This window comes from Ranitomeya variabilis, chromosome 2 (assembly GCF_051348905.1).
Source record: "Ranitomeya variabilis isolate aRanVar5 chromosome 2, aRanVar5.hap1, whole genome shotgun sequence".
Taxonomy (NCBI): Eukaryota; Metazoa; Chordata; class Amphibia; order Anura; family Dendrobatidae; genus Ranitomeya; species Ranitomeya variabilis.
In genome coordinates, this window is record NC_135233.1 from 3,457,185 (window position 1) to 3,476,094 (window position 18,910).

Consider the following 18,910-nt stretch of genomic DNA (forward strand, 5'->3'; position numbering starts at 1 on the left):
CAGGTCCCCATATTGTAGATATATCCCCATACCCAGGTCCTCATATTGTAGATATATTCCCATATCCAGGTCCTCATATTGTAGATATATCCCCATATCCAGGTCCTCATATTGTAGATATATCTCCATACCCAGGTCCCCATATTGTAGATATATCCCCACACCCAGGTCCTCATATTGTAGATATATCCCCATACCCAGGTCCCCATATTGTAGATATATCCCCACACCCAGGTCCTCATATTGTAGATATATCCCCACATCCAGGTCCCCATATTGTAGATATATCCCCATACCCAGGTCCTCAGATTGTAGATATATCCCCATACCCAGGTCCTCATATTGTAGATATATCCGCATACCCAGGTCCTCATATTGTAGATATATCCCCATACCCAGGTCCCCATATTGTAGATATATCCTCATACCCAGGTCCTCATATTGTAGATATATCCCCATATCCAGGTCCTCATATTGTAGATATATCCCCATACCCAGGTCTCCATATTGTAGATATAACCCCATACCCAGGTCCTCATATTGTAGATATATCCCCATACCCAGGTCCTCATATTGTAGATATATCCCCATACCCAGGTCCTCATATTGTAGATATATCCCCATACCCAGGTCTCCATATTGTAGATATATCCCCATATCCAGGTCCTCATATTGTAGATATATCCCCATACCCAGGTCCCCATATTGTAGATATATCCCCATATCCAGGTCCTCATATTGTAGATATATCCCCATACCCAGGTCTCCATATTGTAGATATAACCCCATACCCAGGTCCTCATATTGTAGATATATCCCCATACCCAGGTCCTCATATTGTAGATATATCCCCATACCCAGGTCCTCATATTGTAGATATATCCCCATACCCAGGTCCCCATATTGTAGATATATCCCCATATCCAGGTCCTCATATTGTAGATATATCCCCATACCCAGGTCTCCATACTGTAGATATATCCCCATATCCAGGTCCCCATATTGTAGATATAACCCCATACCCAGGTCCCCATATTGTAGATATATCCCCATATCCAGGTCCCCATATTGTAGATATAACCCCATACCCAGGTCCTCATATTGTAGATATATCCCCATACCCAGGTCCTCATATTGTAGATATATCCCCATACCCAGGTCCCCATATTGTAGATATATCCCCATATCCAGGTCCTCATATTGTAGATATATCCCCATACCCAGGTCTCCATACTGTAGATATATCCCCATATCCAGGTCCTCATATTGTAGATATATCCCCATACCCAGGTCCCCATATTGTAGATATATCCCCATATCCAGGTCCTCATATTGTAGATATATCCCCATATCCAGGTCCTCATATTGTAGATATATCCCCATACCCAGGTCCCCATATTGTAGATATATCCCCATATCCAGGTCCTCATATTGTAGATATATCCCCATAACCAGGTCCTCATATTGTAGATATATCCCCATATCCAGGTCCTCATATTGTAGATATATCCCCATACCCAGGTCCTCATATTGTAGATATATCCCCATACACAGGTCCCCATATTGTAGATATATCCCCATAACCAGGTCCTCATATTGTAGATATATCCCCATACCCAGGTCCTCATATTGTAGATATATCCCCATACACAGGTCCCCATATTGTAGATATAACCCCATATCCAGGTCCTCATATTGTAGATATATCCCCATACCCAGGTCTCCATACTGTAGATATATCCCCATACCCAGGTCCCCATATTGTAGATATATCCCCATACCCAGGTCCTCATATTGTAGATATATCCTCATACCCAGGTCCCCATATTGTAGATATATCCCCATACCCAGGTCTCCATATTGTAGATATATCCCCATATCCAGGTCCTCATATTGTAGATATATCCCCATACCCAGGTCCTCATATTGTAGATATATCCCCATATCCAGGTCCTCATATTGTAGATATATCCCCATATACAGGTCCCCATATTGTAGATATATCCCCATACCCAGGTCCTCATATTGTAGATATATTCCCATACCCAGGTCCTCATATTGTAGATATATCCCCATACCCAGGTCCCCATATTGTAGATATATCCCCATACCCAGGTCTCCATATTGTAGATATATCCCCATATCCAGGTCCTCATATTGTAGATATATCCCCATACCCAGGTCCCCATATTGTAGATATATCCCCATACCCAGGTCCTCATATTGTAGATATATCCCCATACCCAGGTCCTCATATTGTAGATATATCCCCATACCCAGGTCCTCATATTGTAGATATATCCCCATACCCAGGTCTCCATATTGTAGATATATCCCCATAACCAGGTCCTCATATTGTAGATATATCCCCATAACCAGGTCCCCATATTGTAGATATATCCCCATACCCAGGTCCTCATATTGTAGATATATCCCCATACCCAGGTCCTCATATTGTAGATATATCCCCATACCCAGGTCCTCATATTGTAGATATATCCCCACACCCAGGTCCTCATATTGTAGATATATCCCCATAACCAGGTCTCCATATTGTAGATATATCCCCATACCCAGGTCCTCATATTGTAGATATATCCCCATGCCCAGGTCCTCAGATTGTAGATATATCCCCATATCCAGGTCCCCATATTGTAGATATATCCCCATACCCAGGTCCTCATAGTGTAGATATATCCCCACACCCAGGTCCTCATATTGTAGATATATCCCCATATCCAGGTCTCCATATTGTAGATATATCCCCATACCCAGGTCCCCATATTGTAGATATATTCCCATACCCAGGTCCCCATATTGTAGATATATCCCCATACACAGGTCCCCATATTGTAGATATATCCCCATACCCAGGTCCTCATATTGTAGATATATCCCCATACCCAGGTCCTCATATTGTAGATATATCCCCATATCCAGGTCCCCATATTGTAGATATATTCCCATACCCAGGTCCCCATATTGTAGATATATCCCCATATCCAGGTCCCCATATTGTAGATATAACCCCATACCCAGGTCCTCATATTGTAGATATATCCCCATATCCAGGTCCTCATATTGTAGATATATCCCCATACCCAGGTCCCCATATTGTAGATATATCCCCATACCCAGGTCCCCATATTGTAGATATATCCCCATACCCAGGTCCCCATATTGTAGATATATCCCCATGCCCAGGTCCTCAGATTGTAGATATATCCCCATATCCAGGTCCCCATATTGTAGATATATCCCCATACCCAGGTCCTCATAGTGTAGATATATCCCCACACCCAGGTCCTCATATTGTAGATATATCCCCATATCCAGGTCTCCATATTGTAGATATATCCCCATACCCAGGTCCCCATATTGTAGATATATCTCCATACCCAGGTCCTCATATTGTAGATATATCCCCATACCCAGGTCCCCATATTGTAGATATATCCCCATACCCAGGTCCTCATATTGTAGATATATCCCCATATCCAGGTCTCCATATTGTAGATATATGTAGACCTGGGTATGGGGATATATCTACAGTATGAGGACCTGGATATGGGGATATATCTACAATTTGGGGACCTGGGTATGGGGATATATCTACAATATGAGGACCTGGATATGGGGATATATCTACAATATGAGGACTTGGATATGGGGATATATCTATTATATGAGGACCTGGGTATGGGGATATATTTACAATATGAGGACCCGGATATGGGGATATATCTACAATATGGAGACCTGGGTATGGGGATATATCTACAATATGGGGATCTGGGTATGGGGATATATCTACAATTTGGGGACCTGGATATGGGGATATATCTATTATATGAGGACCTGGGTATGGGGATATATCTACAATATGAGGACCCGGATATGGGGATATATCTACAATATGGAGACCTGGGTATGGGGATATATCTACAATATGAGGACCTGGGTATGGGGTTATATCTACAATATGGAGACCTGGGTATGGGGATATATCTACAATATGGGGACCTGGGTATGGGGATATATCTACAATATGAGGACCTGGGTATGGGGATATATCTACAATATGAGGACCTGGGTATGGGGATATATCTACAATATGGGGACCTGGGTATGGGGATATATCTACAATATGGGGACCTGGGTATGGGGATATATCTACAATATGAGGACCTGGGTATGGGGATATATCTACAATATGGAGACCCGGATATGGGGATATATCTACAATATGGAGACCTGGGTATGGGGTTATATCTACAATATGGAGACCTGGATATGGGGATATATCTACAATATGAGGACCTGGGTATGGGGATATATCTACAATATGAGGACCTGGGTATGGGGATATATCTACAATATGAGGACCTGGGTATGGGTATATATTTACAATATGGGGACCTGGATATGGGAATATATCTACAATATGAGGACCTGGGTATGGGGATATATCTACAATATGGGGACCTGGTTATGGGGATATATCTACAATATGAGGACCTGGGTATGGGGATATATCTACAATATGAGGACCTGGGTATGGGTATATATCTACAATATGGAGACCCGGATATGGGGATATATCTACAATATGGAGACCTGGGTATGGGGATATATCTACAATATGGAGACCTGGGTATGGGGATATATCTACAATATGGGGACCTGGGTATGGGGTTATATCTACAATATGGGGACCTGGGTATGGGGATATATCTACAATATGAGGACCTGGGTATGGGGATATATCTACAATATGGAGATCTGGATATGGGGATATATCTACAATATGGAGACCTGGGTATGGGGATATATCTACAATATGAGGACCTGGGTATGGGGATATATCTACAATATGAGGACCTGGGTATGGGGATATATCTACAATATGGGGACCTGGGTATGGGGATATATCTACAATATGAGGACCTGGGTATGGGGATATATCTACAATATGGGGACATGACTAGAGATGAGTGAATATGTTCACTGTCCCAATGAACAGGCTCGCCATGCATGTGTTTGAGTGTCACACAGCCGTGGCATAAGCAGCTGCGGTGCCGATCAGACGGCGCGCTCCATGTAGCCAGGATCCCTCTGCAGCTTGTTCGATAAGTGCTATAGCTTGCCCAGTAAGAGGGAACCAGAACATATTTGCTCATTTCTAGTGGTAACGCAAATATTTTCACGCACTTTTTACCGAATGTTTCCGATTTTTTTTTTTATTATTATTTTGCTCGTGTTTCTGATCAGGAATCCGAATGTGCCATATTCATGCCGAGTTTATGTTTGGTGATTGTTTTTCGAACAAATTTGCTCATCTGTAGTCTGGATTTCACAATCTTTCTTAAGGATTGTTTCTCCTGGATGCCCGGACGTCTGTTGTGTTGTTTGTCGTCTGGAGGGTCCTGGATTTTGACTACAGACCGTACAGGCAGAGGTCTGATACCAAAAGTTGGGAGTCAGTGAGTATCGCATGGTTCGGAGCAGTGGGACTATCGGCCTCGGGGACGGGATCTTGTGGACTGAGGACGTTTTATTTTGGCCATGTGCCTGAATTTGTTGTACAACCATGGATGTAAGGAATAAAAAGTCGCTGCCTCGTTAACCTGCCTGGGTGATTATTACAACCTCCGATCTTCACAGAGGTCTTTCCTCATTATGTCCCATCATGCTAGGGTTCTTTGGGGGTCTCGCTTCCTCTTACGTAGACTCCTCGAGTAGGGGGGGAACCAAGAAGCAGCGTCTTCAATGCGCTTGTTGCTGGTTAAAAATTAAAAGGAGAGCATTAAAATATGATCAAACAAATAGATTGAAATAAATCAATTCCTTACTTTGTGTATCTTCTAAATTCTCATAATGAAGTGGCGTAGAATGACCTGTCGCCTCGGAGGTATGGCCGGGATCCCGGGAGCCGTTCCAGCAAAATGCAAACCGAAAATGTTTTCTTTCCTTTGCAGAAACCAAATTTCAATTACCTTTATTTCAAATCACACAAACCAAAGAGAAACAAAAATGCATAAAAAAAGGCACCAAAAACAGAAGGAAAAATGCAAGTGACCTGACAGTGACCTCAGCTGAAGAATTCATGCAGATTCTCTGTGATCCATGAGCAAACACTGGTGCTGGGAATGAAGCTGGAGGCTTTTTTGTTTCTTTTTTATGCACATTTTAAGCTGCGCTTTACAGTACGAGCAAAAGCCGAGATGTCAGAAATCTCATGCAAACACATTGGGGGGTTTCTGACATAAAACAGCAGCAGATGACTTCTTTCAGCATTTTTTCAGTGTTGTTTTCACCCATTCACCCATAGGAAGCAATGAGTAAGTGCAAAAATGCAGCAATAAAACGCAGGTATCAGGATTTGCTGCATTTTAGGTTCAAAATCCTAAGTAGCCTCATGTTTATTGGGGGCTCTAATATCTATAAGCAGGTACAAGAGACAATAAAAACGCAGCAAAACAAATACAGGAAATAAGCAGCAAAACCCGCTTTGTGTCAGCATCTTCTTTACTGCCAAGAGAGCAGGTTTTACCGGCAGAAAAAAATGCAGCAAAAACGCAACATGTGAACATAACCTTACACTGGCACCTGAAGTGCAGGCAGCATGATCCATAGTGTAACAGCCTCCCTCCCTTCCATCCTCCCTCCCTTCCTTCTTTCCTCTCTTCCTTCCTTACTTCTTCCCTCCATCCCTCCCTCCCTTACTTCCTCCCTTCCTTCCTCCATCCCTTCTTCCCTTCCTTCCCTCCTTTCCTGCCTGCCTTCCTCTCTCCCTCCCTTTTTTCTTCCCTTTCTTCCTCCCTCCATCCCTCCCTCCCTCCCTCCCTCCATTCCTTCCCTCCTTTCCTGCCTGCCTTCTTCCCTCCCTTCCTCTCTCCCTCCCTTTCTTCCTCTTTTCCTTCCTCCCTTCCTCTCCCTCCCTTTTTTCTTCCCTTTCTTCCTCCCTCCATCCATCCCTTCCTTCCTCCATCCCTTCTTCCCTTCCTTCCTTCCTCCCTCCATCCCTCCTCCCTCCCTTCCTTCCTCCCTTCCCTCCATCCCTCCCTTCCTTCCTTCCTTCCTCCCTCCTTTCCTGCCTGCCTTTCTTCCTCCATCCCTCCTTCCTCCCTCCCTTCCTTCCATCCTCCCCTCCTCCCTCCATCCCTCCCTCCCTTCCTTCCTTCCTTCCTCCCTCCATCCCTCCCTCCCTTCCTTCCTTCCTCCCTCCTTTCCTGCCTGCCTTTCTTCCTTCCTTCCTCCATCCCTCCCTTCCTTCCTCCCTCCTTTCCTGCCTGCCTTTCTTCCTTCCTCCATCCCTTCTTCCCTTCCTTCCTCCATCCCTCCCTTCCTTCCTTCCTCCCTCCTTTCCTGCCTGCCTTTCTTCCTCCATCCCTCCTTCTTCCCTTCCTTCCATCCTCCCCTCCTCCCTCCATCCCTCCCTTCCTTCCTTCCTCCCTCCTTTCCTGCCTGCCTTTCTTCCTTCCTCCATCCCTTCCTCCCTCCATCCATCCCTTCCTTCCTCCATCCCTTCTTCCCTTCCTTCCTTCCTCCCTCCATCCCTCCTCCCTCCCTTCCCTCCATCCCTCCCTCCCTTCCTTCCTTCCTTCCTCCCTCTTTTCCTGCCTGCCTTTCTTCCTCCATCCCTCCTTCCTCCCTTCCTTCCATCCTCCCTCCCTTCCTTCCTCCATCCCTCCTTCCTCCCTTCCTTCCATCCTCCCTCCCTCCCCTCCTCCATTCCTCCATCCCTTCTTCCCTTCCTCCCTCCATCCCTCCTTCCCTTCCTTCCTTCCTCCTTTCCTGCCTGCCTTTCTTCCTTCCTCCATCCCTTCTTCCCTTCCTTCCTCCATCCCTCCCTTCCTTCCTTCCTCCCTCCTTTCCTGCCTGCCTTTCTTCCTCCATCCCTCCTTCTTCCCTTCCTTCCATCCTCCCCTCCTCCCTCCATCCCTCCCTTCCTTCCTTCCTCCCTCCATCCCTCCCTTCCTTCCTCCCTTCCTTCCATCCTCCCCTCCTCCCTCCCTCCCTCCATCCCTTCTTCCCTGCCTTTCTTCCTCCATCCCTTCTTCCCTTCCTTCCTCCTCCCTTTCTTCCATCCTCCCCTCCTCCCTCCCTCCCTTCCTTCCTCCCTCCTTTCCTGCCTGCCTTTCTTCCTTCCTCCATCCCTTCTTCCCTTCCTTCCTCCATCCCTCCCTTCCTTCCTTCCTCCCTCCTTTCCTGCCTGCCTTTCTTCCTTCCTCCATCCCTTCTTCCCTTCCTTCCTCCATCCCTCCCTTCCTTCCTTCCTCCCTCCTTTCCTGCCTGCCTTTCTTCCTCCATCCCTCCTTCTTCCCTTCCTTCCATCCTCCCCTCCTCCCTCCATCCCTCCCTTCCTTCCTTCCTCCCTCCTTTCCTGCCTGCCTTTCTTCCTTCCTCCATCCCTTCCTCCCTCCATCCATCCCTTCCTTCCTCCATCCCTTCTTCCCTTCCTTCCTTCCTCCCTCCATCCCTCCTCCCTCCCTTCCTTCCTCCCTTCCCTCCATCCCTCCCTCCCTTCCTTCCTTCCTCCCTTCCTCCCTCCTTTCCTGCCTGCCTTTCTTCCTCCATCCCTCCTTCCTCCCTTCCTTCCATCCTCCCTCCCTTCCTTCCTCCATCCCTCCTTCCTCCCTTCCTTCCATCCTCCCTCCCTCCCCTCCTCCATCCCTCCCTTCCTCCATCCCTTCTTCCCTTCCTCCCTCCTTCCCTTCCTTCCTTCCTCCCTCCTTTCCTGCCTGCCTTTCTTCCTTCCTCCATCCCTTCTTCCCTTCCTTCCTCCATCCCTCCCTTCCTTCCTTCCTCCCTCCTTTCCTGCCTGCCTTTCTTCCTTCCTCCATCCCTCCTTCTTCCCTTCCTTCCATCCTCCCCTCCTCCCTCCATCCCTCCCTTCCTTCCTTCCTCCCTCCATCCCTCCCTTCCTTCCTCCCTTCCTTCCATCCTCCCCTCCTCCCTCCCTCCCTCCATCCCTTCTTCCCTGCCTTTCTTCCTCCATCCCTTCTTCCCTTCCTTCCTCCTCCCTTTCTTCCATCCTCCCCTCCTCCCTCCCTCCCTCCCTTCCTTCCTTCCTCCTTTCCTGCCTGCCTTTCTTCCTTCCTCCATCCCTTCTTCCCTTCCTTCCTTCCCTCCCGTCACATTGAGGACGTGTGGAGTTCCCTGTCGTGTGACGTGTGGGGTGACGGGACACATCCTCACTGGTGCTTCGCCCTCCACCCCTGGGGGCACCACTGTGGATTGGCTGTGTGGGAGGTGTGACACTTGTGGGAAGTTGTGCAGCTGTATGTTTGGGCACAGCCAGTGATCTGGGTGGGGGTGTCAGACATGTCGGTGCAGGGATTGGTCGGACACTGTGTGTTTTCAGTGTGTAATCACTCTGTGCTGACAGTGCAGAACGTGGACAGTCACTTCCAGGCACATGCTGTATAACGGTGACTGGCTTTGATCCCTCAGGTATAACGTGTCGCTAACATCGCAGGTGAAACAATGGTGGACAGTGTGTATCGCACCCGGTCACTGGGGGTGGCAGCTGAAGGCCTTCCCGACCAGTATGCTGATGGGCGAGCAGCTCGTGTCTGGCATTACTACATTGGGGACAAGAGAGGCCGTACAGATGAATATCGGACCTGGATCCTGAGCCTGCTACACCAGCATGACTGCCAGACGGTGCTGGACGTCGCCTGCGGCACTGGGTGAGCACACTGAGACATGGTGACAGAGGCAAACCTGGAGTGACAGGACGCTTGTACACTGTCATGTAATACATGAAACAGAATATATCAATGAGCCGATGTCCTGACACACAAATCTCCAGAGCTACTTACATGACATACAAGTCACATACGGTAGTGCACGGCATGGCGTAATCACCTACTGTCATGCACCGCTCCGTCATCCTGTATTATCAGTAATACACTGCTCCGTCATCCTGTATTATCAGTAATACTCCGCTCCTTCATCCTGTATTATCAGTAATACACTGCTCCGTCATCCTGTATTATCAGTAATACACCGCTCCTTCATCCTGTATTATCAGTAATACACCGATCCTGTATTATCAGTAATACACCGCTTCTTCATCCTGTATTATCAGTAATACACCGCTCCATCATCCTGTATTATCAGTAATACACTGCTCCGTCATCCTGTATTATCAGTAATACTCCGCTCCTTCATCCTGTATTATCAGTAATACACTGCTCCGTCATCCTGTATTATCAGTAATACACCGCTCCTTCATACTGTATTATCAGTAATACACCGATCCTGTATTATCAGTAATACACCGCTTCTTCATCCTGTATTATCAGTAATACTCCGCTCCTTCATCCTGTATTATCAGTAATACACTGCTCCGTCATCCTGTATTATCAGTAATACACTGCTCCTTCATCCTGTATTATCAGTAATACACCACTATGTCATCCTGTATTATCAGTAATACACTGCTCCTTCATCCTGTATTATCAGTAATACACTGCTCCTTCATCCTGTATTATCAGTAATACACTGCTCCTTCATCCTGTATTATCAGTAATACACTGCTCCTTCATCCTGTATTATCAGTAATACACCACTATGTCATCCTGTATTATCAGTAATACACTGCTCCTTCATCCTGTATTATCAGTAATACACTGCTCCTTCATCCTGTATTATCAGTAATACACTGCTCCGTCATCCTGTATTATCAGTAATACTCCGCTCCTTCATCCTGTATTATCAGTAATACTCCGCTCCTTCATCCTGTATTATCAGTAATACTCCGCTCCTTCATCCTGTATTATCAGTAATACTCCGCTCCTTCATCCTGTATTATCAGTAATACACCGCTTCTTCATCCTGTATTATCAGTAATACACTGCTCCATCATCCTGTATTATCAGTAATACACCACTACGTCATCCTGTATTATCAGTAATACACTGCTCCGTCATCCTGTATTATCAGTAATACATTGCTCCTTCATCCTGTATTATCAGTAATACTCCGCTCCTTCATCCTGTATTATCAGTAATACACCACTACGTCATCCTGTATTATCAGTAATACACTGCTCCGTCATCCTGTATTACCAGTAATACTCCGCTTCTTCATCCTGTATTATCAGTAATACACCGCTTCTTCATCCTGTATTATCAGTAATACACCGCTCCATCATCCTGTATTATCAGTAATACTCCGCTCCTTCATCCTGTATTATCAGTAATACACCACTATGTCATCCTGTATTATCAGTAATACACTGCTCCGTCATCCTGTATTATCAGTAATACACTGCTCCTTCATCCTGTATTATCAGTAATACTCCGCTCCTTCATCCTGTATTATCAGTAATACACTGCTTCTTCATCCTGTATTATCAGTAATACACCACTACGTCATCCTGTATTATCAGTAATACACTGCTCCTTCATCCTGTATTACCAGTAATACTCCGCTCCTTCATCCTGTATTATCAGTAATACACCGCTCCTTCATCCTGTATTATCAGTAATACTCCGCTCCTTCATCCTGTATTATCAGTAATACAGCGCTTCTTCATCCTGTATTATCAGTAATACACTGCTCCATCATCCTGTATTATCAGTAATACACCGCTTCTTCATACTGTACTATCAGTAATACTCCGCTCCTTCATCCTGTATTATCAGTAATACTCCGCTCCTTCATCCTGTATTATCAGTAATACACCACTACGTCATCCTGTATTATCAGTAATACACTGCTCCTTCATCCTGTATTATCAGAAATACACCACTACGTCATCCTGTATTATCAGTAATACTCCGCTCCTTCATCCTGTATTATCAGTAATACACTGCTCCTTCATCCTGTATTATCAGTAATACTCCACTCCGTCATCCTGTATTATCAGTAATACACTGCTCCGTCATCCTGTATTATCAGTAATACACTGCTTCTTCATACTGTATTATCAGTAATACACCGCTCCATCATCCTGTATTATCAGTAATACACCGCTCCTTCATCCTGTATTATCAGTAATACTCCGCTCCTTCATCCTGTATTATCAGTAATACACCACTACGTCATCCTGTATTATCAGTAATACACTGCTTCTTCATACTGTATTATCAGTAATACACCGCTCCTTCATCCTGTATTATCAGTAATACACCACTACGTCATCCTGTATTATCAGTAATACACCGCTCCTTCATCCTGTATTATCAGTAATACACCGCTCCTTCATCCTGTATTATCAGTAATACACCGCTCCGTCATCCTGTATTATCAGTAATACACTGCTCCTTCATCCTGTATTATCAGTAATACACTGCTCCGTCATCCTGTATTATCAGTAATACACTGCTCCATCATCCTGTATTATCAGTAATACTCCGCTCCTTCATCCTGTATTATCAGTAATACACTGCTCCTTCATCCTGTATTATCAGTAATACTCCGCTCCGTCATCCTGTATTATCAGTAATACACCGCTCCTTCATCCTGTATTATCAGTAATACTCCGCTTCTTCATCCTGTATTATCAGTAATACACCGCTCCTTCATCCTGTATTATCAGTAATGCACTGCTCCGTCATCCTGTATTATCAGTAATACACCGCTCCGTCATCCTGTATTATCAGTAATACACTGCTTCTTCATACTGTACTATCAGTAATACACCGCTCCTTCATCCTGTACTATCAGTAATACACCGCTTCTTCATACTGTACTATCAGTAATACACCGCTCCTTCATCCTGTACTATCAGTAATACACCGCTTCTTCATCCTGTATTATCAGTAATACACTGCTTCTTCATACTGTATTATCAGTAATACACCGCTCCTTCATTCTGTATTATCAGTAATACACTGCTTCTTCATCCTGTATTATCAGTAATACACCGCTCCATCATCCTGTATTATCAGTAACACACCGCTCCTTCATCCTGTATTATCAGTAATACACCGCTTCTTCATCCTGTATTATCAGTAATACACTGCTCCGTCATCCTGTATTATCAGTAATACACTGCTTCTTCATACTGTATTATCAGTAATACACTGCTCCTTCATCCTGTATTATCAGTAATACACTGCTTCTTCATCCTGTATTATCAGTAATACTCCGCTCCGTCATCCTGTATTATCAGTAATACACTGCTTCTTCATCCTGTATTATCAATAATACACTGCTTCTTCATCCTGTATTATCAGTAATACTCCGCTCCGTCATCCTGTATTATCAGTAATACACTGCGTCTTCTTACTGTATTATCAGTAATACACTGCTCCTTCATCCTGTATTATCAGTAATACACCGCTTCTTCATCCTGTATTATCAGTAATACACTGCTCCGTCATCCTGTATTATCAGTAATACACCGCATCTTCATCCTGTATTACCAGTAATACACTGCTTCTTCATCCTGTATTATCAGTAATACTCCGCTCCGTCATCCTATATTATCAGTAATACACTGCTCCTACATCCTGTATTATCAGTAATACACTGCTCCGTCATCCTGTATTATCAGTAATACTCTGCTCCGTCATCCTGTATTATCAGTAATACACTGCGTCTTCATACTGTATTATCAGTAATACACTGCTTCTTCATCCTGTATTATCAGTAATACTCCGCTCCGTCATCCTGTATTATCAGTAATACACTGCTTCTTCATACTGTATTATCAGTAATACACTGCTCCTTCATCCTGTATTATCAGTAATACACCGCTTCTTCATCCTGTATTATCAGTAATACACTGCTCCGTCATCCTGTATTATCAGTAATACACCGCATCTTCATCCTGTATTACCAGTAATACACTGCTTCTTCATCCTGTATTATCAGTAATACACTGCTGCGTCATCCTGTATTATCAGTAATACACTGCTCCATCATCCTGTATTATCAGTAATACACCGCTCCGTCATCCTGTATTATCAGTAATACACCGCTTCTTCATCCTGTATTATCAGTAATACACTGCTCCGTCATCCTGTATTATCAGTAATACACTGCTCCGTCATCCTGTATTATCAGTAATACTCCGCTTCTTCATCCTGTATTATCAGTAATACACTGCTCCATCATCCTGTATTATCAGTAATACACCGCTCCGTCATCCTGTATTATCAGTAATACACCGCTTCTTCATCCTGTATTATCAGTAATACACTGCTCCATCATCCTGTATTATCAGTAATACACCACTACGTCATCCTGTATTATCAGTAATACACTGCTCCGTCATCCTGTATTATCAGTAATACACTGCTCCTTCTTCCTGTATTATCAGTAATACTCCGCTCCTTCATCCTGTATTATCAGTAATACACCACTACGTCATCCTGTATTATCAGTAATACACTGCTCCTTCATCCTGTATTACCAGTAATACTCCGCTCCTTCATCCTGTATTATCAGTAATTCTCCGCTCCTTCATCCTGTATTATCAGTAATACTCCGCTCCTTCATCCTGTATTATCAGTAATACACCGCTTCTTCATCCTGTATTATCAGTAATACACTGCTCCATCATCCTGTATTATCAGTAATACACCACTACGTCATCCTGTATTATCAGTAATACACTGCTCCTTCATCCTGTATTATCAGTAATACTCCGCTCCTTCATCCTGTATTATCAGTAATACACCACTACGTCATCCTGTATTATCAGTAATACACTGCTCTGTCATCCTGTATTATCAGTAATACACTGCTCCTTCATCCTGTATTATCAGAAATACACCACTACGTCATCCTGTATTATCAGTAATACTCCGCTCCTTCATCCTGTATTATCAGTAATACACTGCTCCTTCATCCTGTATTATCAGTAATACTCCACTCCGTCATCCTGTATTATCAGTAATACACTGCTCCGTCATCCTGTATTATCAGTAATACACTGCTTCTTCATACTGTATTATCAGTAATACACCGCTCCATCATCCTGTATTATCAGTAATACACCGCTCCTTCATCCTGTATTATCAGTAATACTCCGCTCCTTCATCCTGTATTATCAGTAATACACCGCTTCTTCATCCTGTATTATCAGTAATACACCGCTCCTTCATACTGTATTATCAGTAATACACTGCTCCTTCATCCTGTATTATCAGTAATACACCACTACGTCATCCTGTATTATCAGTAATACACCGCTCCTTCATCCTGTATTATCAGTAATACTCCGCTTCTTCATCCTGTATTATCAGTAATACACCGCTCCGTCATCCTGTATTATCAGTAATACACCGCTCCTTCATCCTGTATTATCAGTAATACTCCGCTTCTTCATCCTGTATTATCAGTAATACACCGCTCCTTCATCCTGTATTATCAGTAATGCACTGCTCCGTCATCCTGTATTATCAGTAATACACTGCTCCATCATCCTGTATTATCAGTAATACTCCGCTCCTTCATCCTGTATTATCAGTAATACTCCGCTTCTTCATCCTGTATTATCAGTAACACACCGCTCCTTCATCCTGTATTATCAGTAATACACTGCTCCGTCATCCTGTATTATCAGTAATACACTGCTCCATCATCCTGTATTATCAGTAATACTCCGCTCCTTCATCCTGTATTATCAGTAATACACTGCTCCTTCATCCTGTATTATCAGTAATACTCCGCTCCGTCATCCTGTATTATCAGTAATACACCGCTCCTTCATCCTGTATTATCAGTAATACTCCGCTTCTTCATCCTGTATTATCAGTAATACACCGCTCCTTCATCCTGTATTATCAGTAATGCACTGCTCCGTCATCCTGTATTATCAGTAATACACCGCTCCGTCATCCTGTATTATCAGTAATACACTGCTTCTTCATACTGTACTATCAGTAATACACCGCTCCTTCATCCTGTACTATCAGTAATACACCGCTTCTTCATCGTTTATTATCAGTAATACACCGCTCCTTCATCCTGTATTATCAGTAATGCACCACTCCGTCATCCTGTATTATCAGTAATACACCGCTTCTTCATCCTGTATTATCAGTAATACACCACTCCGTCATCCTGTATTATCAGTAATACACCGCTTCTTCATCCTGTATTATCAGTAATACACTGCTCCGTCATCCTGTATTATCAGTAATACTCCGCTCCTTCATCCTGTATTATCAGTAATACACTGCTTCTTCATCCTGTATTATCAGTAATACTCCGCTCCATCATCCTGTATTATCAGTAATACACTGCTTCTTCATCCTGTATTATCAATAATACACTGCTTCTTCATCCTGTATTATCAGTAATACTCCGCTCCGTCATCCTGTATTATCAGTAATACACTGCGTCTTCTTACTGTATTATCAGTAATACACCGCATCTTCATCCTGTATTACCAGTAATACACTGCTTCTTCATCCTGTATTATCAGTAATACTTTGCTCCGTCATCCTGTATTATCAGTAATACACTGCTCCTTCATCCTGTATTATCAGTAATACACTGCTCCGTCATCCTGTATTATCAGTAATACTCTGCTCCGTCATCCTGTATTATCAGTAATACACTGCGTCTTCATACTGTATTATCAGTAATACACTGCTTCTTCATCCTGTATTATCAGTAATACTTTGCTCCGTCATCCTGTATTATCAGTAATACACTGCTCCTTCATCCTGTATTATCAGTAATACACTGCTCCGTCATCCTGTATTATCAGTAATACACTGCTCCTTCATCCTGTATTATCAGTAATACACTGCTCCGTCATCCTGTATTATCAGTAATACTCTGCTCCGTCATCCTGTATTATCAGTAATACACTGCGTCTTCATACTGTATTATCAGTAACACACTGCTTCTTCATCCTGTATTATCAGTAATACTCCGCTCCGTCATCCTGTATTATCAGTAATACACTGCGTCTTCATACTGTATTATCAGTAATACACTGCTCCTTCATCCTGTATTATCAGTAATACACCGCTTCTTCATCCTGTATTATCAGTAATACACTGCTCCGTCATCCTGTATTATCAGTAATACACCGCATCTTCATCCTGTATTACCAGTAATACACTGCTTCTTCATCCTGTATTATCAGTAATACTTTGCTCCGTCATCCTGTATTATCAGTAATACACTGCTCCTTCATCCTGTATTATCAGTAATACACTGCTCCGTCATCCTGTATTATCAGTAATACACTGCTCCATCATCCTGTATTATCAGTAATACACCGCTCCATCATCCTGTATTATCAGTAATACACCGCTTCTTCATCCTGTATTATCAGTAATACACTGCTCCGTCATCCTGTATTATCAGTAATACACTGCTCCGTCATCCTGTATTATCAGTAATACTCCGCTTCTTCATCCTGTATTATCAGTAATACACTGCTCCATCATCCTGTATTATCAGTAATACACCGCTCCGTCATCCTGTATTATCAGTAATACACCGCTTCTTCATCCTGTATTATCAGTAATACACTGCTCCGTCATCCTGTATTATCAGTAATACACTGCTTCTTCATCCTGTATTATCAGTAATACACTGCTTCTTCATCCTGTATTATCAGTAATACACTGCTCCGTCATCCTGTATTATCAGTAATACACTGCTTCTTCATCCTGTATTATCAGTAATACACCGCTTCTTCATCCTGTATTATCAGTAATACACTGCTCCGTCATCCTGTATTATCAGTAATACACCGCTTCTTCATCCTGTATTATCAGTAATACACCGCTTCTTCATCCTGTATTATCAGTAATACACTGCTCCGTCATCTTGTATTATCAGTAATACACTGCTTCTTCATCCTGTATTATCAGTAATACACTGCTTCTTCATCCTGTATTATCAGTAATACACTGCTCTGTCATCCTGTATTATCAGTAATACACTGCTTCTTCATCCTGTATTATCAGTAATACACTGCTCCGTCATCCTGTATTATCAGTAATACACCGCTTCTTCATCCTGTATTATCAGTAATACTCCGCTCCGTCATCCTGTATTATCAGTAATACACCACTCCATCATCCTGTATTATCAGTAATACACTGCTTCTTCATCCTGTATTATCAGTAATACACCGCTTCTTCATCCTGTATTATCAGTAATACACTGCTCCATCATCCTGTATTATCAGTAATACACTGCTCCATCATCCTGTATTATCAGTAATACACCGCTTCTTCATCCTGTATTATCAGTAATACACTGCTCCTTCATCCTGTATTATCAGTAATACACTGCTTCTTCATCCTGTATTATCAGTAATACACTGCTTCTTCATCCTGTATTATCAGTAATACACTGCTCCTTCATCCTGTATTATCAGTAATACACTGCTCCGTCATCCTGTATTATCAGTAATACACTGCTCCATCATCCTGTATTATCAATAATACACTGCTTCTTCATCCTGTATTATCAGTAATACACCGCTTCTTCATCCTGTATTATCAGTAATACACTGCTTCTTCATCCTGTATTATCAGTAATACACTGCTTCTTCATCCTGTATTATCAGTAATACTCCGCTCCTTCATCCTGTATTATCAGTAATACACTGCTTCTTCATCCTGTATTATCAGTAATACACCGCTTCTTCATCCTGTATTATCAGTAATACTCCGCTCCGTCATCCTGTATTATCAGTAATACACCACTCCATCATCCTGTATTATCAGTAATACACTGCTTCTTCATCCTGTATTATCAGTAATACACCGCTTCTTCATCCTGTATTATCAGTAATACACTGCTCCATCATCCTGTATTATCAGTAATACACTGCTTCTTCATCCTGTATTATCAGTAATACACTGCTTCTTCATCTTGTATTATCAGTAATACACCGCTCCGTCATCCTGTATTATCAGTAATACTCCGCTCCTTCATCCTGTATTATCAGTAATACACCGCTTCTTCATCC

At 43.2% G+C, this 18,910-nt stretch overlaps 1 protein-coding gene across 2 annotated transcripts in view; it reads left to right on the top strand.

Annotated features, from left to right (window-relative positions):
• The first annotated feature begins 9,298 nt into the window (after window positions 1-9,298).
• GNMT (glycine N-methyltransferase) overlaps window positions 9,299-18,910 on the top strand; it is a 177,852-nt gene continuing 168,240 nt past the window's right edge. Inside the window, exon 1 of one of the 2 annotated variants that reach the window (XM_077281857.1) lies at window positions 9,299-9,695. In XM_077281857.1, the coding sequence (XP_077137972.1) occupies window positions 9,490-9,695 (206 nt within the window). In that variant the 5' untranslated portion in view covers window positions 9,299-9,489. The remainder of the gene's footprint in view (window positions 9,696-18,910) is intronic. The other variant, XM_077281858.1, reaches the window with a different exon arrangement.